We start from the raw sequence: 22,792 nt of genomic DNA on the forward strand, positions 1-22,792 counted from the left end.
AAGGATGGGGATGTGTGACATTGAAATATTGCTTAGTATTATTGAAATCGCTAGGAAGGATTGATACCCATTTACGTACTAGATACGGAGGCGTGGGTAAAGATGAGGATACTAAAAAGATTTAATAATCTGTACAACTAACAATACAATACGATAGAGTATGGTACAAATCTCGGAGTAATCATCGGCTTCTAGATGCCTTCTAGGCCGAACTATTAGTAGGTATAACGTAGGCTATGTACTGAACATGTGATCAGCAAAATAAGGCAATATTGGACACATTGTGTAAAGATGTCACCAACTTTGCGCAACAATAACCGGTCTAGCCGTTGTACCGAACATACCTAGGTACTACATCCCGTATTCATACTCATGCAAATATTCCCGATATATCTTCCAAGTTTGAATGAATGATTAAGACGAGACAATTATTGAGGTTATTGTTTTAGAAAGAGTACCTAAGGTAGCAACGAGAGAAATGAGGGGAAAATGGAAAATGGAAAGTCGATATGTTTGATAATGGTGGGTGATATCTGTCTCACCGACTTCTAAAAACTTTTCCATTGCTTGGACAAATATCCCGATCAGATTTCGCCTTCAAGGTCTTTTCTCTGATAAAAGCTCAAAAAGATTTGGGATACTAGATTGGGCTACCATCTTACCATCCCACCACTCTACCTACATCAAGTAAGGCATGGGTATGCCGTGCGAACCTGTGTTGGAAGGTTCGCGGAATGGCCAATCTTGGCCCTGATAATGCATGGCAGATCACAGGTCCGCCCGCAGGACGGGTCGCTGCAAGCTAATCAATTCCAGGCACACTTACAGCTTCATCATCACCATTGGTAGTCTTTGGGTACATTAGATGCAGGTCGATGCTAAAAGGTTTAGTATAGTCTAATACATATGTGGTGTAAATTGTGACGGCAGTGGGGCGAAAGAATAAAAAATGGATGAAAAAAAATCAAGCCTTTTAGATTCTTATACCCATGAAGTTTCAGTCGTGATCAGCCTGCCGGCCGGGAATAAGATCGGGAGGGAAAAAGAAAAGAAGGGAAAATATCCTTAGGTATTTGAATGTATCTTTTTCCATTATTATGCGCTGTGTTTTAAGGTTGCATTCTTGAAAAAAAGATTGTCCGTCCAGCTAACTCAACTAGCCTAACTGTACATACATGTATTATACGTATTCGGTCTTCTTGTACATCCATATCATATATCTACATTCATCTTGCTTGGTTTGTCAGCATGCTTACCCCCACCATATATGTACTTGTATTAAGTTTCCAAGTACTCAAGTACTTATCCAATGTTCTCTCAACGAACACACAAACGACGCAAGCGGATTGAAATCTTGATCCCCACCAACAAGGGCCGTAAGGGAGACCCACCAATGATCCACATATCCAAGCCTCTCAAGCAGCCAAGTGACTCTTCAATCTTTCTTTCATCCACTGCGGAACAGTGTCTGGTGCCCTCCGGGTAAAGCGCCGAGGTAGGAACTTTTCAAAAACCAATAACTCTTCAAAGTACTGTACCTCATGTTCGTCACCAAGCCACCGGGACAGTCTGGACAGTGTACATCCATGTAAGAAGTAAAGCCGCGGTCCTCTCGCAATCAAGCCGGCTGATGCGGCTGCCGATTCCCTCCTTGTACAGTACTTTGCATATGTTCAAATGTTACATATGAATGGTTGACGAGAGACGAGAGGGAGAGAATCCATCCATATCTATCCATATCTATCCATACATGTCCATGGAATGTTTAGTTCACTTATGCTCATCACTCCATACACATAATCGGCCTAATCACATCCCGTTGGACAGATTTATGTAGGAAGGTATTTCGAGTTGATTTTCTTTTAAAAGTCCTAGGTCGCGTAAAGTTTGTACTTGCATGGATCTAATACATGTGTGTATTGCGCATGTCGTATGTAGGGAATGTACCTAGACAGACGGGACAGGTACCTCCTACCTACCTAAATGTACGAACAATTCGAGTACGCTAGAAACGCTAGACGACGTTATTGCGGGCGGCGGAAAGAAGCTACCCACCTTACCTTCCCATCCTACTCATAGAGCCCCACCATGATGGACATAAGTCAGTTCTCCCACAAGTTTTGACAGATAGAGATCTTTTAGAACCTTTTCACCAAAGCCTGGTTCATCATATCATCATCATTTTTTCTTCCTTTTGATTTATTTTTAATTTTTCTTCTTCTTCCCCCCTCTGAACCCCTTTGTTATCTAAAACTTCACATATCTCTTGGGGGCCGTCCCTCGGCCCAGATTTCTGAAACTTCAATCTTTGTACTGTAACATTTTTAATTCTATCTTCTATCTGGCATTCGGTATTCGATTGCCATGACAACCCCGATCGACATTGATGACCAACGCCAACCGGAGCAGCCGCAAGGTATATACTGATATTTTCTATGTGTATACGCTGTGTACATAGCTATTTATCCTGCGGCTTTGTTGTGATAAATCAAGTACCTATGACTTGATAGCTAACTTTGCCTTTCCACGTTCTAGGCAGCTCCAACGATATACCCGATCGTACCGATGGCGCCATAAAGCCTTCAGAGCGTGCGACTTCTGTACGCTTCTCCTCCATTGTCGACGAGATCGAACCCCCAGTTGCCTCCTTTGGTAGCCCGGAGTCCCGGAAAGATAGCTCTACCAACCCCGACTTAATACGGGCTCTAACCAATTCCATCCAAGGCGCTCAACTTCAGGAGCAGCGGTTGCAGAATTATGCGTTTGATCCGGTTTCGCTCCCGCCTTCTCGGGTATGCAGTTTTCTTTCAGCTTAATTATCTCTAAAATGGCGCCCCTCCTCAAAGATTGCGATGGGCAAACAGCAATTTCCTTCGCCACCATCTGCTTCTATGTCTTATTTGTTATTGGGCCGACCAAAGAAAGTCTTTTGTTTTGGATCTAGGTCACGATAGCAATATGACGTCTTTTATCATTTGGCGACTTTCAATATATTCGGAGTGTGATGGTATAGCTAACAGATGCATCTTCAGGTGGCGTCTAACGAGACTACGCCCGGCGCAACACCACAACATAGCCATAGCCCCATGGGCCATCCGTCGCCCCGATTAAGCCCTAAAGCCCCTGAATTAGTATCGCCGCCTTTGACACCAGCTGGGACGTCGGCAGCAGATTCCGTCACGAAAAGCGCCAAGTCGGTTCGAATTGCAAGTTCTGATGGAGGATTTGACTCACAGGCGATAACACCACAAGCTTCAGGGCAAGATTCAAGACCAGTTTCTCCTCGAGTTAACCTTCCGCATCGACCCGCATCTACCGACAACATATCACAACGGTCGACGGCAGTGGACGATCACGATAGTGCTGTTCGTTCGCATCGGAAAGGGATTTTCAGTATCGGACCTGGGGGTCAATCCGTACCCGTGTCTAGAGAATCTAGTCCGTCGAGAAATGCCGCTTCTCAGTACTATTCACGACCTTTCACTCCCCATGGAGACGTAAATGACCCCTACGCTGCAAGCAAACGACCTGTACAAAGTAAACCTGGTAGCAACATTGACCAAAGATTTGTGTTTTCCAGGAAAAAGAAGAGCTCACCCTCATCTTCGTCTACAAATCTATCGTCAAAGGCCGAGAAGGATGAAAAGCGACGCTCTGGGCTCTTTGCGAATAGGAACAAGTCCGGCGATCTACACCCGACGGGCACTGGGTCTACAACGCATAGTGCTCACGGATCTATGTCCGACTTGAAGAGGTTTTTTAAAGTTGGAGTTAGCCATAAGCCGAAGAAATCGGTGTCGCCTTCTCCGCTAGGATCTAAAGCTCATCAGGTCCCGTTTGCTGATGATCATGGCCTTACGTCAAAATATGGGAAGCTTGGTCGTGTTCTTGGATCTGGCGCCGGAGGCTCAGTCAAGCTTATGAAGAGGACCGAGGATAACACCGTGTTTGCGGTAAAAGAGTTCCGCCCTCGTCATTCATATGAGACGGAAAAAGAATATGTGAAGAAATTGACGGCCGAATTTTGTATTGGATCCGCTTTACACCACGGTAACGTCATCGAAACGCTAGACATTGTTCAGGAGAAGGGGAAGTGGTATGAGGTGATGGAATACGCCCCATTCGACCTTTTCGCTATAGTTATGACCGGAAAGATGTCGAAGCCCGAAATTACGTGTTGCTTCTTGCAGATTCTAAGTGGTGTGACCTACCTCCACAGTTCCGGCCTCGCTCATCGGGATCTGAAACTCGATAACGTTGTCGTTAGTCAGCATGGGATTATGAAGATCATTGACTTCGGCAGTGCGCATGTTTTTAGGTATCCTTTCGAGACCGAAATTGTGCTTGCTTCTGGTAAGTCAAGTATTGCCACAGGGATGAGTTGTTACATGAATCTAACAAATTTTTAGGTGTGGTTGGGTCCGACCCCTACCTTGCTCCAGAAGTGTACGATGAACGCAAATACGACCCTCAAGCAGTGGATATTTGGTCTCTTGCCATTATTTTTTGTTGCATGTCGCTTCGGCGATTTCCTTGGAAGGTCCCTCGCTTGTCAGATAACTCGTATAAGCTTTTTGCCGCGGAACCGTCTCCCGGTCACGATCCCAAGAAATTAGTGCTTCCCTCTAGGTCAACTAACGACCTCTCGAATATCCCACAGCGCGATATTTTTACTGAGGGTGAGGCGAAACAACAGAGACCTAAGAGCACCGATTCACCTACCAACGGGGGTACCGATGGCAATACACAAGACAAAAAAGAGATCATTAGGGGACCTTGGCGTCTGTTGCGATTACTTCCTAGGGAAAGTAGACACATTATTGGGAGGATGTTGACGATTGACCCGAAAAAGAGGGCTCAAATGCCCGAGATCCTCGATGAGCCTTGGGTTTCAGATACGATCATCTGCAGGCAAGTCAGCCATGGTCAAGTGATCCATGCGGAGGACCATACACACGTTCTCGAGCCTCCAGCACCACCTAGCAAGTAGGTTGGCAAAAAGGTGGTAAAGAAAGGATTGCATAAGGTATTTGGACATTGGTTGGGAAAGGAACGATCTTCCTAGGCGTTTACGGAGTTACATCCATATCACTTAGTGGCATTATTATCAACACACAGCGGAAGGGGGGTCAAAGCGGATGGGTGCAAACCGTACAGGTTCATAGCGATATAGACTAACTAGAGTACATGCGATTGTGTATAGATGGATCCAGGTAGACATCTTCCCCCATTTTTCTCTCTTATTTTCATGGCTGTACCGTTTGTACTCGGTGGTCAGTCTATTTAATGATGTATTTCGATTCTATGCAGTTATACATACACTACGCATTACTAATAACATGTACCTAATCGATGTAATTTACTTAGGAGGAGGGGGAGTCCGACAGCTCCGGTTGGGCGGGGGCTAGAGACACAGCTAACCCCGGCAATCGGAAAAACCCTGGAATAAAAAAAAGTTCGGGTCTATGAGCCCACTTGAATCTTCTAAAGCTTTCCAAAAGATCTATGAATTCGTGATAGCTTCAAATTTCGACCCTCAAGTTCCAATTCCTCTTTCCTTGACCTAAAATCCTACTCTTCAAGGACTCTCAGGTATTACTTGGATAAACTTCAAAATGGTATGTACATTCAATCCTTAAATAATCATTGCACATTGGATACTAGGTTATGACGTTTTGCTTTTCGCAAGTTCATATTTCGTCCCTCGGCCTACAAAATTCTTCTTCTAGCACCTCCCACAAGCCTTTCTTACCTAGCGGATTTTACTGACTTAAAAAAGTTACAAGCCACTGCTATCCGAAGCGTCAAGTCCCTTCTCCCTCTCCTGGATCGTGTCCTGATCCAGCGAGCCAAGGCCGAGACCAAGACTGCCAGCGGTATCATCCTACCTGATTCGAGTGTGAAGGAACTCAACGAGGGCGTAGTCGTGGCTGTGGGTCCCGGTGCGTTGAACAAGGACGGTGCACGTCTACCTATGGGTGTAACGACGGGAGACCGAGTATTGATCCCTCAAGTAAGTTGGAGTCGTTTTCTGATGAAGGATAAACATCTTAAGGATTCCTGCGGCGCGATTGCGACTAGTAGCTAACATATGGACAGTTTGGAGGCACCCCTCTAAAGGCTGGTGACAAGGAGCTCTATCTCTTCCGGGAAAGCGAGTAAGTTCAATCCAATATCCCACCAGCTTCCGACAATCATGGTCCAAATACTCACAACTCGCCCTACCATAGGATTCTCGCCAAAATCAACGAATAAAAATCATACCGATATTTATGATTCACGACCGACGGTGTACAATACTACCCATGTAAAACAAAGAGGCATATGAAAAGAGTTCAGGTCAAAAATTGCATAGCGCAATGAATACTTGACGATTGGAGGGTGGTAAAACGTCAATAGCTAGCTATATAGCAGTCCTTAGACGTAGCCTCATGGTGTTGAGGTGTAATTGATCTCCACTCTTCCCTCCAAGAACCGCCCAAGACTCAAGCATCAACTAGAAAGCCAATTCCCCAAGTGTTTGATCCCGCCTGGCCTCACGATCGACAGGTTATAAGAAGATACCGAACTAATCTCCCTCTCATATGCTAAGGAGTAGAAAGTACCTCTGCAATCTAATAGTGACATGATCTAGGTATAAATCCCTTCTTCACTTGTAGATCTCTCGTCCACATTTCTCTAATATACGAAGGTTTCCTAATTTGGACGACGCTCAACCCGTCTCGAGATGTCTCGGATCCAAAGCTAACGCTATTTCGGCTACTTTCGCAAATAATTGTAGCTGAAAGCTGAGGTGGCAAGTACATCAACGGGCGAGTTACCGAGGTACAATCCAATACCTACTTAGTCGGGGCAAATCAGAAATTTATGTCAGAGTTCAATTGGAAGTAGTTCATTGGGTTCTAAGCATGTTAAACAGGATTAGGTGGGTTTCGTAAGAAGCCAAGATGCGACCAAGATAACAATAAGTAGCCCTAAGCGCCCCGGAAGCCCGCGCCTACGGATAGGGGACAAGCCAGCGGCTTGGGTACAATATTCGCCCTCGCGTGCTCTACCCGCAACTGTAAAATTCTTCCACGATTCGGGTTGGTTCGATACGATGGGTTCGGATTAGACAACTTGGGACGAACATGTTTCAAAATCGATTGGCACAGTTCGCCCGATTGGCCACGAGGATATATATCAATGCAAGCACCCGCACTCTTCGCCCTTGACCCTGTCCCTTACATCATCAGATCAGGGCGGGAATTTCAAAACTCTGTAAATGGCCATTTCCCCGGATCTACGCAAACGCTGTCGCACGTGTTAATGTCGCACTTTATCTATAACCAGAAAACCGAGATATTCTAAATGCAGGGGTTATCTGTCCTTGACGAGGTGGAGGGGTATCGAAGCAATCATATATCATTTACGGGTTGCGAGCACCTGTTTGGATCCTCATTTTCGCCTCAAAGGGCGTGAATCGCGTCGGGCTTTGGTATTCGAAGCGAGCCACTACCTGGCCTGATATATTCGGACTGGGCTTTCAGATTAAGGGAGGTGTTACTGAATATTTCTTCAAATCAGGTCTCTGGAAGTGTTTGGTCTCCTGAATGGGCCCTACGGTTACACGACACAAACTGGCTGATGTTTTATTACCCCTAAACTTCATATAGCCCTGCATTATTATATGATGGAGGTGAATGTCCTTCCTCCTTTCCTCTCCTCATCTCCTTCTTGTTCGTGAATAGGTAGACTATTCATTTCTATTCGCTTATTCACTTCCGTCGCTCTTTTTTTTTGGCCGATACGTTCATTCCCTCAGTTGGGCAAGGCCTTTACTCTTATTGAAGCAGTGCTTTACCTGAATCAATTGATATTCCGAATACATGTTTGTGAGAACTTACCTGGCGTAAGGCTTAGGATTTGATATATTCTTTGAAATACCACCCCCATTTCAATATCATCTTTTGGTATGAAGTACTTTTCTTCTCTTGTGGTTTTAGCCACCTCTTTTCTTATGATGGTAGATTCACATACCATCTTCACCACTCTTTTCGTCAACGATGTCTCTCAAGGGGATGGGACGTGCGTTAGGATGAACATGAATCCTCAACATTGCACTTTCCCGATAGAAAACTTGGCTAGCGATGATATGGCATGCGGTATGGTAACATATCTTTAACTAGGTAGCTACGATACTTACTAACCCTACCTTAGGCGTAAACGGCAGTCAACCCGTTGCTTTCACTTGCCCCGCATCAACAGGGGGGAAACTGACGTTTGAGTGGCGGGCATGGGCCGATCTTGAGCAACCGGGATCTATAGATATTTCGCACAAGGTACGGCGCACATATAGTTTAGAAAAGTGAGTCCGTTAACCATTGGGCTAGGGACCTTGCGCGGTGTATGGGAAACAAGTCAAGGACATGACGAAGGACTCCGCGGCTGGTGCAGGTTGGATTAAACTCGTAAGTATACCTACTCATAATAGTCCTTACTCGCTATTATATGGTTGATGCATTGAGGTTGTAGAGAATTCACTAACGGTGGCACCGAAGTGGGACGAGGGCTACGATGACTCGAGCGGCAAATGGTGCACGGAAAAGCTCATTGACAACAATGGCCTGATGTCCATTGATATCCCCGACTTTCTCACGACTGGATACTGGCTTATGCGACCCGAATTACTGGCTCTTCATGACGCGGATAAAGGCGATCCGCAATTTTACGTGGGCTGCGCTCAGGTGTTCCTTGATAATGGAAACACGGCACCACTTAATGTGCCTGATGAGTATAGCGTTAGCATTCCCGGCTACGTTAAAGCCGGCGAACCCTCGGTCTCCTTCAATATTTACCAACCGAAGTTCCCGTATCCAATGCCCGGGCCGAAGGTCTACAAACCCGCCGAGTCGCAAACTACCGCTGCGTCTACCGAATCCGCAAAGCAGACCGAGGGTAAGGTGCCTTCGGATTACCTCATCAAGAATGCGAATTGGGTTGGTGTGGAAGTAGCAGACTATTCAACTGAGGCTGGTTGTTGGGATGCATCGTCGGCATGCTTTGACCAAGCGGGGACTTGCTACAATACAGCACCGCCGACAGGTAGCGCAAACTGCCACGTGTGGGAGGACAAGTGCGACGGCATCAGTGCCGCGTGTAGTGCCGGCAACTCTAAAGGTCCGCCGAATAGAGGTCAATTGCTTCCAAGTAAGGATCCGGCCCCACCATCGGATATCCCGGGGGCAGCGAACGCTAGGAAATTGCGGAAGCAACGTATTAGATCAACGGTATCAGGGGTTTGATGTGATGTTAGAAACAGCATTTAAAAGTTTAGTTGTTTTCTCGACACGATACCGAGGCCGGCTTGGGAATTACGAATTATGTAAAAATGCTATATATATGAGTTGGTAGAGTGGGACCTAGCAGCATATACGAATGTGCGAAATACTTGCACATCCCGAAATGAGCCCGAGTACCCTTGATTCTAAAAAAACAGACAAGTACTTTAACTACCCAGATTTCATCTGAAGTTGTATTTGCTTTTGTTTTCAAGCTTGTGATGGGTCGTAATCCTAGCATCTGCATACCCCGACATTCCTTCTGGGGGATGGTTTTTCTCGGGCTTCTTAGCTGCAGCAGAAGTGGACGGGAAGTCTTGTACCTACCTAATGAGGAGGGGAGGGTGTCGATAAGCCGGCTGTCGGGTTGTTGGCGGTGTGCTAGTTGAATAGATTCAGCCTGTCATGTGTAACGTGTTGATATTCGTGACAATACACAAGCTGACGGAGAGAAGGAGAAATTCAAGCCTCAAAGCACGTTATACGAGGCGTAAATAATATATACCTCACGCTGTTAATTGTTTAGGCTGTTAGGTAGATACAAGCATGATTGTAACTCTAGGTTGGGTTTCTAACAAGCAAGAGGGACCATGAATATTAGAGATTTAGATACACGTCTGTTTCGAGTCCCGAATCCCTGGGTAGATTAAACTTTTAAGGTTATACGATAGTCATTAAAGTAACCTTAATAGAGTAGTACCATGGGTAAAGTAACGGGTAGCACCGGTATTGCGGCAGTCGGAAGCATGAAGCTCCACAATGCGGGGTCCCGAGCCGGGGTGGATCTCCTCATCCCGCTACCAAATGACGAAAATCGGGGATTGGATAATCATGATGACAAAACCACTTTCTTGCGCAACTAAGAAATTCCATATCGCACTTTCCCATTCACCGTTCTTAGGTAACATGTGGTGACATATGGGAAGGAATTACTGTATATCTGAGTAGGGGTTTCCTAATTGCTTTTATATTGGGTGTCTATATAAATAAAGATGGCGCGCTACTTGGGCAATTGGTAAATCTTACCATTTATTACACTAATTTCTATTTTCTCATTTCTTCAACTACCCAAAATTCCAGGTACCCGCAAGCATTAAAAATAGACCAACGACCTAATTTAGCCTCTTCTGTTCTTTTTTTCACAGGGCCTCGACCATACGAACGATAGCTCCCCACTTCGATTTTTTTGCGAAGGAATTTCTAAGCCGGACGTCCCGTTACAAATTCTCATCGTCGACTGCTTTACTAAAGGGCACTTGGAGGAATCAATCAGTTAGCACGTATCATACCAACAAGGAAGTATCATACGCAACCATGACTGTCCCTATCGAGCACTCGACCGATACCCCTGCTCGCGGCTTCGGAACCCTTGCCGTACACGCTGGGGCACCCCATGATCCTACCACAGGTGCCGTTATCGAGCCCATTTCCCTTTCGACCACATTCGAACAAACCGCAGCTGGAAAGCCCGTCGGCGTGTATGAATATTCGCGTAGCTCGAACCCCAATCGCGACAACTTTGAGAAGGCCGTCGCGGCTCTAGAAAAGGCGAAATATGCGTTGGCATTTGGCAGTGGAAGTGCCGCCACGGCTACGATCCTCCAAAGTCTAGCTCAGGGCTCCCATGTCATCAGCGTCAGCGATGTGTACGGCGGTACCCACCGATACTTTACCCGCGTCGCTAAGGCCCACGGTGTTACTGTGACCTTCACCCCGCAGATCGAGGTCGATATTGCTGAACATATTCGGGATAACACAAAATTGGTATGGATTGAGTCACCTAGCAATCCCACGCTACGACTCGTCGATATTCGGGCAGTGGCCGAGGCGGCTCATGCGCGTGGTGTTGCAGTTGTTGTTGACAACACGTTTCTGAGCCCCTACCTGCAAAATCCTCTTGAACATGGCGCCGATATTGTTGTCCACAGTGTCACCAAGTACATCAATGGACACAGCGACGTTGTAATGGGTTTGGCAGCTTTCAACACAGAGGAACTGCGCGAACGTTTGTCATTCCTCCAAAATGCTTGTGGCGCTGTACCCTCGGCTTTTGACTCTTGGCTTGCTCATCGAGGTGTCAAGACGCTGCATTTGCGAGCGAAGCAATCAAGCATTAACGCTACTGCTGTGGCACATGCCTTAGAGGCTAGCCCACATGTCATCTCGGTGAACTACCCTGGTCTAGACTCTCATCCTCACCGAAAAATCGCACTGCGACAACATCGGGATGGCATGGGTGGAGGTATGCTCTCGTTCCGAATTCAAGGAGGTCGAGCAGCCGCCGAACGTTTCTGCCAGCTGACCAAGATTTACACTTTGGCGGAATCGCTAGGCGGCATTGAGAGTTTGGTCGAGTTGCCGAGTGTCATGACACACGCTGGTATCCCACGGGATCAGCGTGAGGCTGTGGGTGTGTTCGACGACCTAGTACGTGTCAGCTGTGGTATCGAGGAACCCGAGGATTTAGTTCATGATATTCAACAGGCGTTAGATAAGGCTGTGAAGGAGACCGCGGCTGCGGCTACGAATACGAGCAATGGCGTTAACGGCGTCAATGGACACGGTCTATGATAGACTAGACGGGGGCTAGGGTGTAACAGCGGAACAGAACGGGAGTACAGACGTCTGAGCGGTCGGACATAGTATTGCCATGCGAAACGTTGCATTTTGAGTTTGATTATTATTGAGGCGTTGTAACTGGGTACATGTCCTACGGCCCAATAGAGGATTCGGATACATGCAAAACTATAGATAGACAATTGAATTTTTCATGACATGGGTGGTAGTTTTGTGTATTTGGCCTAGTATTAACGTAAGTTATTTCAGATATTGTCGTCTTCGTGAGGTGACTGTGACGAGCCGTGGAGCCCGGAAGCTAACGAATGCAGACTGAATTCGTATATGGTGACACATGGCGAAAACCGATCGACATTCATCCTTGGTAACCTTCACGTCGCGATGTCTTGCTACATATTGAATGTGTTGGTACATAAATCGGCATTTTCTCACCTACCTAGGTATGTGGCGGCCGAGTAGTCAGCCGGGCCAATTCTAGACCCGGGAAACCGGGTCACAGATGATGTCCTGAAGAATCATCTTGTCCTCATTTGGGGAGTCGAAAGAGACGATCTTCTATACTGCCGATGATGGTCATGAGGCTCATATGGCGCGATGTCAGCTTAACAGTTCAGCCCTATTTCTCTTCTTGGAGACACTCTCCTTTTGGCACAGGGGTAGAGTCGATTATCACGAAGATCCTCTCTACCAGGTATATCTAGCGAACTGGCATGGTGGTGAGTAATTAGGCAAGTTCGCGCGAATCATGGAATAAAGAACGAACCAACAACGCATGCAACTGTTGATCCTGGGACTATTTGAATTAATATCGTCAGCTGGTGTTTGACATGAGATTTTAGTACTCGTTTTCGGTATTGAATTTCCCCGCAGAGCGATGCCGATATTGTTGGAGATTCAGCATGAATGGCCTCGCTTTTGGTGTAACACGAAGCACGAAGCTCATCCATGGATCCTTTCACGTGTCACAACTCAACTGCTCAACTATTACCCTATTATAGAGCCGGATCGATGAGCCATTACATGAAAATCATCGAATTTGGCCAATACGCAGGAAGAGTCCCGCATCTCAGCCTCTGTGGATCCCGCCCGCAGCTCATTATGTGGCTCCCTCGGTATATGTAGCGTCTACCGGCGCGCCGGGGTCGAGTCTACAGGGTTCGGTCTACCTAAGACGGTCGAATTCCGCTAACCCCCGCTATTTCTCCGCGGGAAGAGATTTGGAATTCACGATTGTGGATAATTATTGTTGTTGGTTCTACAATAACGACGACTGAGCCCAAATTTCGCGATGACCTCAGCGCTAAGCCACGAAAACCTAGCTAATCGGAGAATTTCCCAAGTTTTCGCATTGCCAAGCGTTGCCCCTATTGTGATATTGTATCACCACGTGGTTACGGGTTATTGCTGTTATTATTATTAATATCGTTATAGCTGCCGTTGTTACCTCTAGTTCCCGTGCGGTGATTACTGAGGCTAGCCGATAGTGGTGATGACGATGATGATGGAGATGAAGATGAAGATGAGTGAATGATTGACCCGCACTGCCGCAGCGGCGCAGCTCTAGTTATTATCGACATTGAAGACCCGACCACTTGGGGTCCACGCAAGGGCCTCGTAGGACCTCACCGCAATAGTTTGTGGAACATCATGGTGATAGCTCCAATATTGGAGCAAGATCCATGGTACCAACAATATGGGTGAGATATATGATTTGGAATTAGCTTAATATTTGAAAATGAGTTCAAGGAATTTGGTGATATAAGAAGAGCTTGTGACTCTAGATGCAATGGATCAATTCGGATCTCAGTAGAGACGTTAACAGGTAACGATCAAAATGGTTCAAGCAAGTCTACATACAATCCTCATAGCAGGTTTCGCGGCCGTGGCTTCGGCCCGCAATTGCAAGAACCTCACGATCCCCCTTACTATATCATCAGTCAACACCAAGTTCACGCTCAAAGCGCCGTCCACCAACATCGATGTCACCAACTTCGTCTTGGACCTCGTTCAGGCGGGCGCGAACTACACCAATGAAATTGTCGCCGACCCTCCGGTAAGCACCCTAGTCTTCTTCGTACATCCTATGTCCTACTAACATCCAAAGTCCGCTACTGTAACCGGTAACTACACCATTGGTGCGACGTACTGCGAGCCCGACTCCGGCCCAGGCTCGACGTTACAAGTCTTAACCCACGGCGTCGCCTTCGATCGCTCGTACTGGGACTTTCCGGCGCAGAACTACAAATACAGCTACATCAACGCCGCGCTCTCACGCGGATACAGCGTATTCTTCTGGGATCGCCTCGGCCTCGGACTCTCCTCGCGCGGCGAAGCCGTCAACGAGATCCAAGCGACTCTCGAAGAATCCGCTCTCTACGCCCTAACCACATCTCTGCGCAAGGCCCAAATCCCAGGCATCACGACACATTTCGACAAGATCGTGCACCTAGGTCACAGCTTCGGATCCGCGCTCACATACGCCTTGACCAAAGAGCACCCGGAGGAAACCGTATCCGACGGCATCGTATTAACAGGCTTCGGCCAGGCGCCGGATTACACACGATACTTCCAGCTCGGCGGTAACTGGGTCGAAGCGCGGACCGCGACGCCGCGACTAGCTAGTTACCCAGAGGGATACCTCGTGGTAGGCGACACGACAGCCACGCACTCGAACTTCTTTGCGCCGGATAACTTCGACCCGGACATCTTGGACGCGGCGTACGCATCAGCCCAGCCAGCCACGGTCGGAGAACTGCTGACACTTGGTCCCTTGGCATCCGGAAACAACTCGTTCGTGGGGCCGGTCTTGATCATTACCGGAGGTAAGAATTATCACCTGCAATCCAAAATAGTTAGAATCCAATTTCGGAAGCTAACCGTCTGTATCTTGTTCGTAGAACGCGATATTCCATTCTGCGGAGGGAACTGCACAGTAACCGACCCATCGATCCCGGCTCAGTCGAAGCAGTCCTTCCCAAATGCCAGCTGTTTTGAAGCAGTTATTGTCCCTCGTGCTGGACATGGTTTAAATTTTGTGAGAAACCATCGATTTGTTCATGAGGTATCATAGGATTTTACACTGACTGTAAATAGGAATACTCAGCGCAGTGGACGTATACGTCAATCCTCGACTTTGTGGACAAATACGTCCATGGCTAGATACAACAAATCAGTAGGAACCCTTTCTCCTGTGAAGGGTATCCATCAAGCAGAACTAGCAGTAATATCAATCTCGTAACTTGCGTCCACCTCCCACCAGCCCCATTCCCAGCCCCTAGTCCGTAGACAGGGTAGCTGAAAAGAAAAAATACAAAGGAAAAATCTTGGTGCATCGTCTGATGCTCTGGCATCTAGTTGGTGACGTCTATATCAGCAGGACCATCATCTCAATCTAAGACAGATGATATTAGTTAGCACAGCGTTTCTCAATGTCTTCGCTAATTATGATATATTATATTTGGGGGAAGTAGCACGATACCTTCTAATTCTGAGTCGTCATCAAACCCCATGTCTGCATCATCATCATATTCGATGTCGTCATCGTCATCGTCAACATCCATATCCTGTTCATTGGGCCACTGAACAGCTACCGATTCGATGAACTCTTTTGCACTGCGTTTAACTATGGAATCTTTGAATCAGTAGCTATTCTATACTTAAGACATTTATATGAATTTAAAGGGTGCAGTTTCGGGTGCTCGTGCACCACTGAACATGGATAATCAAGTTGCAGACGGGGAGTATACATACAGTCCAAACCACTCCACTGTTTGGTAGAGGATCCTGGGATTTTGGGATTCTGGTTGAGCGGCTTAAATTGCACTGGATACGACATGGCCTTGTACATGTGGTGGAGGGACGAGAGATTTATCGCCAAAAGACTTAGGTTCGACTTCGCAATTTGGGCGAAGAGCCAGGTCCACTGGTTAGTTCTAGCCATGGTCGGGGTTTGCTGCTCAGCTTTGATGGTAACCTTGTGGAGGGTGATCTTAGTAGGTTTGTGTCGCTTGTAGAGATTGAGGAGTACATCCGGTGTCAGTGTCGTCATCCCAATATCTAATTGGTCTAGATGGGGAAGGTCGGGCGCTCGTGGCAAGCTTGGAGGATATCCTCGCGTATCAACTTGGGTGCCCAGTTTCTGACTTCCTTCCGATATAGAAGGTTGTAAACTAATTGGGTTGGGCTCGGGGACCCCAGCAAGCCAAAGGAGAAGCTCCTTTGTCACGAAGTTACGACATCCCTTAAAATTAAGTCTCAGATGCTCCAGGGATACTGCCTTTGAAAGAAAATTGCGGACAAGGAAGCCGGAGCAATTTTCGTGATGGCCATTATTGTTGACAATGAGAGCGTGGAAGGATTTCGGCCCCAGATCTAGGAAAAGGGCCTTCAAGTCGGCGAGGACAGGTACTATGGTTCGCTCAAGGTAGCGGGGTATGTTGAAGGAAGTGTCCGGAAGATGGACCTCCCTTAAGATAACCTCAAACCTGGGGGGAGCATAAGATCCCTTCATCTTTCCCAGGGCTCGCAATATTGCCAAGAACGCATGGCTAACATAAGCTGAAGGTCTTTCATCTGACATACTCCCGACACCATGACCAAATCGTGGGAATTCAAAACGGCGTCCGGTCTCATCCAAGAATGTAGGAGCACCGTAACTATTCCAAGTATGACCGGTTCCGTCGCGGTGCCGTGTGGGCGAGCAGAAATCTCGTAGGCTGACCGTCTGTAGGTTAGGCAGACTTCGGAAAGCTTCTACGAGGAGCTCAACATCTTGACCTGAGCTGATTAGGGTCTGGTGACTGACGTATTCATCGCGGGGCCTGTTATAACGTAATACATAGTTGAGGTCGTGGGCTTGGGTAGCCATATAATCATCAGGGCCAGGAGAGGGCGGTCGCTCAAGGCTAATGACGAGGTACTTCAAATAAGGGCCAAACTTAGACTGGGAAATGTCTATGAGGGCCTGGAGGCTGGACTCTGTAAGTGTGAATTGTCGTTTGGTGAAGAAGTCCCTGGCGAAGGCCGCGAAGAGAAACTTTGTGAGGCGGCGACAAACGAGACGTAGGTTGCTGTACTCCTCAGTATTAAGGTAGCCTGTGATCTGGAGTATGACCTCGAGGGGAATGTCTAGGAGGGTAATGACCTTATCATCACCCTGACGAGACTGAAGCTGAGGACCCATGGTGTTAGTCTTGATATCCATGGTGTGGTGTTCCATGTATCAAAGGCAAATGAATAAATACTGTCGCTAACAACAGTGGCGCAATGGGACTCGAAGCGAATAGGAATTCGTTCCAATTGATCGCGCGTAGGAAAAGAGGAATTGGATAGGAAATTAAGAATAAAGGCGGGAGAAAGAGAGAAAAGGTAAAGTGAGTTGTTTGGTCTTAAATCGTTCCTGTTTGCTCATTCTCCAGGCAGAATGGCAGTTACCTTCAGATAGTTGATAGCTGAAGCTTGAGGCAGCAGCGCTGTACCCACCCAATATGAGAACGGCCCACCTACCTAAAAGTACAGTATTAACCTTGGAAGCGGTGATTTGATTGGCCCACTTCGATAGCGGGCGGTCACAGCAACCCCTAAACCGTATGTGGTACGTGCATTCCGCCCAGAACATAGAACTTTTAGAAGCAGCTGGTTGAGTGCTTACTGATTAAATGTTATAGATGCAAGTACATCCTCTAGTTGCTCCTACTCCTGGACACAAACATGAACTTGATGTGTTTTCCAGGGTTGTTCCTACCATGAATTTTTGCACGTTCCCGCCGAATGATGAAAGAGAGTTCCAAGGTTAAATAGGTACATCATCCACTAATCCCAGATCGATTGTAGTCGATCGAACGATGATTCTAGAACCAAGCTTCCCCCTAACAATCGTACCTATACAATTCCAAAACTTTTATATGCAACCCAAAGAATTAATTCGTCTTCTATCATTATACAGTCTTCTGATGGTCATCATCGTCGTTTTTATCATATTTGTTGCCCATATCCGCCTCCTCTTCGAATTCTCCTTGCTCGCTGTGTTGGTCGTACGCCAACCTGACCTCATCAATTTGATCACCCACTTCCATCCATGTTTCGCTGCAAGCTGGTATGGGTGACAGCTTGCACAAGATCCAATATATTGCTGCCGCAACGATGAATCCACAGAAATAATTAAAATTGTAGATGTACGTCGCTCCCATAGGAACATTCCCACCATTTACAGCCCCTGCGAAACCGACCACATTGATAAGGATACCGCTGATGTATGCTGCATAAGCCCTCCAGTTGAAACCAAACGTAAAGTAATAAGGTCCGGTCTTTCGAGCGTCGTAAAGCTCTCGAATATCGAGATAGCCCTTGTGGACTAGGTAATAATCGCTACACATAACACCCGCGATTGAACTTAGAAAAACTGAATAGGAAGAGAGATACGTCGTAAACTGATTGGCCGATGTTAGGAGAGTGTAAGGGCACATAGCTAATCCAACCGCCGCACAGATATAACCGCCGCGACGGATATTGATAAATCTTGGTAACAATGCCGTCATATCGGTTCCTGCCGAGACTGAGTTCGCGGCAATGTTGGTTCCCAATTGAGCCAGGGCGAAGGCGAGAGAAATCACGAATACGCCAAAACGTTGACCAGAGCCACCATCGTCGATGAACCTCTCTAGCAGGTCGAGGGGATCCCAGATTGGTTCAGTGCCAGGGTAGATGATGATCGAGCTAGACGAGACTAAGATTCCGATGAGAGAGGTGACAGCGAACCCGAGAGGAATGGTGAAAAACTGAGACCATAATGCATCACGCGGTTTACCAGCGAACCGGGAGAAATCCGGATCATTCACAATGAGGGTTGCGAAGTTGGCGATAGAACTCATCACACCCTTAATAAATTGCCAAGCAAGGTCGCTTCCCTCTATCGTTGCGCCTTGCCGAACGATGGGACCAGGTCCGCCAGCGCGAACTAGGGCCCAGATCAAATAGGAGATACCGGCGCAAGGTACAAAGTATGCCTTGACGGTGAAAAGATGTCGGATTTTGTGCACCGGAAACCAAATGGCGGGCAGCGAACAGAGCCAGAAGAGGAAAAAGGACACGAAGTCAGCGGTAGTGGTCCCCGAGTCTGCTGAAAACGAATTCGGGATAGTTGTGCGATCCTATATGGTGTTAGAAACTTCATTGCGCCATATACGTGTCGGCCTAATTAGACTTACCCAGCTAAGCCAAATAGATCGGATCATAAGATATACACAATGCCCACCGATGTACGCCTGCACGCCATACCAAATACATGCCATAGCAGCGCGATTAAACACGGGCCAAAGACATCCCCATATTCCAAAACTCGATCGATTTACGACCGGAAAGCCAATGTGGTACATAGCGCCAATGCGACCGGTCAGACAAACGAAGCCGGCAGCGATTGTGTAACCAATCCATACGCAAAGCCATGACTGCCACCACGAAAGTCCAGCTACGATCATCGACGAGCTAATCATCCACGTATTAATGTTGAAAGAATCGGCAATCCAAAAACCAACATAATTCCAGGCTCCCCATTGGCGACGTTCGGGCTCGACAGGTTTAAGATCATGATTTGTTAACTATACCCAGTTAGTCCCGAGATAGTATCAACCGGCCGACGTATTCGTTTGGTAGCGTAGGTGGCCGGGGCCGCCAAATTAGCCTTACCATCAACTGAGCTGTTGTGAGACCATCTTCATTATCCACAGCAACTTTATCCACCCATCTACTGAACTTGGAATTATAGAGTCTCTCCATTGCGACCGTTTCACCAGTAGGGTCTGAGCTAATAGGTGAATATCTAGGTAGGTTTCGTTGCGTTAGGTAATTTTCGAGTAATTGCAACCAGGCACGCATATGGGTGGAGGGGGGGTGAATTTTTCTCGATGTATGACGCGCCCACCCGATGGAGGGTACCTAGGCAAAAGACACAACAATTAAGTTCGTCTTATGAGTTATGAAGCTTCATTTGTCGAAACTCCAGGTGGAGGTAGATCGGTTCCTATATTTAGTATTTTATAACTCTAATAGAAAGAAGATATTAAGAAAGAGTTCCAGAAAATGTAACGGGACGAGGTAGAAGAAATAGAAATATGTTATATACGTTCTTCCACTAGAATAGATAACACGAGATTGAAAAGGAAAGAGAAAAGAAATTATTACATCCTTCAAGCCGATAAAAGATTAATCCCTACTGCATATGTATATGTATATATGTATACATTCATGTATATAAGTACGGATTGTAATTTTTAATAGTAATAGAACCTTGCTGCCCTGGAACTTGCGCCCACGACATAAGTACGTAGTCCGCATGGTACGGGGCACGCGCGATATGCACGTACGTCTTGAGCTGGAAAGGACTTCCCCCACACTACCGGAGTACAACCTCAGCTTTCTTGCCGCGTGCATATTAAACTACGTACATTCCTAGAGTTAAGCCGGTGCTGTTAGTTCGGTGTCGCCGCCAATAGAGATAAGGTAGCAAAAGATAAGCTGTTGATTGGCCAGTTTCGACCATATGGTATTAGGTATTGTATCGGGATCGTACATAATATAGTTGTTTCGGGTTTAGCGGCTTGCCAGCCTCAGGGATTTAGTACAACCCTAGCGATCATCCGCCCCGTTAAAACCCTGGCGTCCCGCATATTATGACGCTAATGCTATCTGCTATCTCCAATTATGTCATCTCATCGAGCAATTGTTTTGAAAATCTCCGCCTGAGCCCACGCCCAAACCCTTTTGATCTTTTCACGTCTTATCACACGCGATAGTTCCACCAATTTCAACATCGTCAGTCTAAAATATCTATAGATCTTGGTCATCGTTTTGATAACATGATGGTATATCTAGATTTATATCGTCATCTAGACCTTTTATCTACTCGGCGGTGCGTAAATCTAATTGATCATCGTTCGATATCTTGAAACTGTCGACGATCTTTGATTTCACAAAGACAAGATGAAATCTAGATCTTTACATCGTTCAACTACCAAGTGGCGATTCACATTGCATGAACCCACTGCCCACTACGCAGGCTTCATATGAATCCTCAATCTTTTTTTAAAAACCTCCGTATGGTTTCACCTTCTGATGTATCATTGTCTTAGACCTGACGATGCCCACGTGGCGAACAAGCCAGCGGACAGACACCATGGATGCCTTACGTGGTGCAATTCATGCCTCCAAGCGAGAGTCAGAAGGAAATATAAATACCTTGAAAAGTAGCGTGAATTCATTTGACGTTTATCCATGATGGGTACTATTAATATTCATTAGATGGCTACATAGCTGCCTGGGTAACTACCCTCGTCTACTATGACTACCGACTAACCGGCAAAGACATTGTTCCGAAACTACTAGGCTTTTGGCGAACACAGGCTCACATCGGGAATATTGAAAACACCTATGCTGTTCGCCAACAGCTGTAATGTTCGGTAACAATGCATAACAACGTACAATCGAGAAGGCAGTATATATTCTACGATGGCCGCCATACTTCCCTCCTACTCTGATCCCAATCCTAAGCATCATCACCAACATACTATCTGTAAGCAGTATCAAAGCAACACCAAGACATTATCTTTCAGTAAGTGAACAGACTTAAAGTCAATTTATTCAATTTAGAAATTATGGCTTCGATGGCTCATTTCCAAGGCCGACTTTACTGCATGCCGCATCACCGGCTGACATGCTGGGAATGTCTGCACAGTATCAATGCCGGCATTAGCGGTCATATACCGAATCCAGAAACCCAAAGCGGGATACGCTGTAAACAGTCTGCATTTATTGTTGAGCCGAAGTTTGAAATGTTTCACAACACTTCTGCAATCCTAGGTTTTCACTGTGGACTGAGTCCAGAGGACCAGGTTAAACTCGCGGACCATATGTTGCCTCAGTTTCATACGGAATTTAATAACCAGCCCTGCGAAGACTGTAGGTTATGCTATTTTAGCCCGGGTGGCCAATTAACGACCCATCCGTCCCATATTTGCACGAACATGGAGCGATATGTTCAAGTCGCAATTAGGCCTTATAAGTTTTCGCGCACCTCTAACCAGATCGAATGTTCAGCAACATTCTTCTTCGGCGAATTTTACCCTGCCTCGCCGATGACGGCTTCCTACGTTTCTAAGTCAAAACCCGACGAGTGTAGCATGGATTGGAATCTCGATAATGCGGAGATCGCAAGTGTAGTCGAGTGCCTTCGTCATGTCGAGAAAAAACTCGTTCCATATCGAAAGAGTCTCGTTAAAGATTATCTTTATACCAACAGCGAATATTTTGCTGGTAAATCATGGCGGTTTCAACTCGTGGTCTATACTCAACTTAATGAGCATGTACTGAAGACATTGCTTGAAGCTCATAAGCTAAAATTCAGCAAAAGTCGAAAGGCCTATATCGACAGAAACACTATCGGCCTTGCGAAAAAGGTCTTCCCTGCATCCGAAGAGAGACGATACCGAATTTCGTCGTTCATTTACCGGATTAACAAACTAGCTTTGTTGGGAATCCAGGTATTTTTTGTCCACACGGAACGAGACCCAGACCATATTAAGGCAAGGCGCTCCTTTTGGGAGCAGCCCAAAGGCCAAGTATTCCCACAAGCGGCCTTTAATGAGTCAGAGTATAATGATGACCAAGGGCAATACGACGAGGAACTGCGGGAAGATGATCTCCTAGACGGAGATGACTTGCGTGATCCAACAGGACATGCTGGTTTTGAGTCCGTCGAGACTTCGACACATCATCAGTCGGGTGGGAACATCTTTGATTCCCCTTAAAGGTTCGTCCGATAGGCTAGCTAGCACTAGATTTAACCCAAGATAGTCTTTCTATAGGCGAGAAATAATGTACCAATATGTCAATTCCTATTTTTA

General features: G+C 46.6%; 8 protein-coding genes across 8 annotated transcripts; 6 read left to right on the top strand and 2 right to left on the bottom strand.

The window, feature by feature from the left end:
• The first annotated feature begins 1,723 nt into the window (after positions 1-1,723).
• Positions 1,724-5,481, top strand: F4822DRAFT_410338 (Pkinase-domain-containing protein). Its single transcript, XM_051458755.1, has 4 exons — positions 1,724-2,416; positions 2,536-2,792; positions 3,033-4,353; positions 4,410-5,481. Exons 1-4 carry the CDS (start codon positions 2,365-2,367, stop codon positions 4,988-4,990), a joined length of 2,211 nt encoding a protein of 736 aa, XP_051312282.1. The 5' UTR covers positions 1,724-2,364; the 3' UTR covers positions 4,991-5,481.
• On the top strand, positions 5,482-6,474 carry F4822DRAFT_410340 (GroES-like protein). The gene is made up of 4 exons (XM_051458756.1): positions 5,482-5,618; positions 5,780-6,013; positions 6,100-6,158; positions 6,231-6,474. The coding sequence occupies exons 1-4, from the start codon at positions 5,616-5,618 to the stop codon at positions 6,253-6,255; spliced, it is 321 nt and encodes a 106-aa protein (XP_051312283.1). The 5' UTR covers positions 5,482-5,615; the 3' UTR covers positions 6,256-6,474.
• A 1,178-nt stretch (positions 6,475-7,652) lies between these two features.
• F4822DRAFT_319097 (glycoside hydrolase family 61 protein) lies at positions 7,653-9,322 on the top strand. Its single transcript, XM_051455427.1, has 4 exons — positions 7,653-8,144; positions 8,200-8,321; positions 8,373-8,450; positions 8,541-9,322. Exons 1-4 carry the CDS (start codon positions 7,955-7,957, stop codon positions 9,282-9,284), a joined length of 1,134 nt encoding a protein of 377 aa, XP_051312284.1. The 5' UTR covers positions 7,653-7,954; the 3' UTR covers positions 9,285-9,322.
• A 1,113-nt stretch (positions 9,323-10,435) lies between these two features.
• Positions 10,436-12,304, top strand: F4822DRAFT_319142 (Cys/Met metabolism PLP-dependent enzyme-domain-containing protein). The gene is made up of 2 exons (XM_051455428.1): positions 10,436-12,132; positions 12,209-12,304. The coding sequence occupies exon 1, from the start codon at positions 10,635-10,637 to the stop codon at positions 11,889-11,891; it is 1,257 nt and encodes a 418-aa protein (XP_051312285.1). The 5' UTR covers positions 10,436-10,634; the 3' UTR covers positions 11,892-12,132; positions 12,209-12,304.
• Positions 12,305-13,603: 1,299 nt separating this feature from the next.
• F4822DRAFT_319087 (Alpha/Beta hydrolase protein) lies at positions 13,604-15,288 on the top strand. The gene is made up of 4 exons (XM_051455426.1): positions 13,604-13,950; positions 14,002-14,719; positions 14,795-14,931; positions 14,991-15,288. The coding sequence occupies exons 1-4, from the start codon at positions 13,732-13,734 to the stop codon at positions 15,054-15,056; spliced, it is 1,140 nt and encodes a 379-aa protein (XP_051312286.1). The 5' UTR covers positions 13,604-13,731; the 3' UTR covers positions 15,057-15,288.
• F4822DRAFT_319153 (uncharacterized protein) lies at positions 14,998-17,401 on the bottom strand. The gene is made up of 3 exons (XM_051455429.1): positions 15,648-17,401; positions 15,376-15,519; positions 14,998-15,288 (listed from the first exon to the last, which is right to left on the bottom strand). Exons 1-3 carry the CDS (start codon positions 17,113-17,115, stop codon positions 15,284-15,286), a joined length of 1,617 nt encoding a protein of 538 aa, XP_051312287.1. The 5' UTR covers positions 17,116-17,401; the 3' UTR covers positions 14,998-15,283.
• A 432-nt stretch (positions 17,402-17,833) lies between these two features.
• F4822DRAFT_431386 (permease for cytosine/purines, uracil, thiamine, allantoin-domain-containing protein) lies at positions 17,834-19,670 on the bottom strand (the record flags this gene model as incomplete). The annotated part of the gene is made up of 3 exons (XM_051461469.1): positions 17,834-19,045; positions 19,103-19,492; positions 19,581-19,670. The coding sequence occupies 3 exons, from the start codon at positions 19,668-19,670 to the stop codon at positions 17,834-17,836; spliced, it is 1,692 nt and encodes a 563-aa protein (XP_051312288.1).
• Positions 19,671-21,355: 1,685 nt separating this feature from the next.
• On the top strand, positions 21,356-22,704 carry F4822DRAFT_319195 (uncharacterized protein). Its single transcript, XM_051455431.1, has one exon. The coding sequence runs from the start codon at positions 21,545-21,547 to the stop codon at positions 22,694-22,696; it is 1,152 nt and encodes a 383-aa protein (XP_051312289.1). The 5' UTR covers positions 21,356-21,544; the 3' UTR covers positions 22,697-22,704.
• Positions 22,705-22,792: the final 88 nt, after the last annotated feature.

Source organism: Hypoxylon trugodes (assembly GCF_022578975.1).
Source record: "Hypoxylon trugodes strain CBS 135444 unplaced genomic scaffold F4822scaffold_7, whole genome shotgun sequence".
NCBI classification, from domain to species: Eukaryota; Fungi; Ascomycota; class Sordariomycetes; order Xylariales; family Hypoxylaceae; genus Hypoxylon; species Hypoxylon trugodes.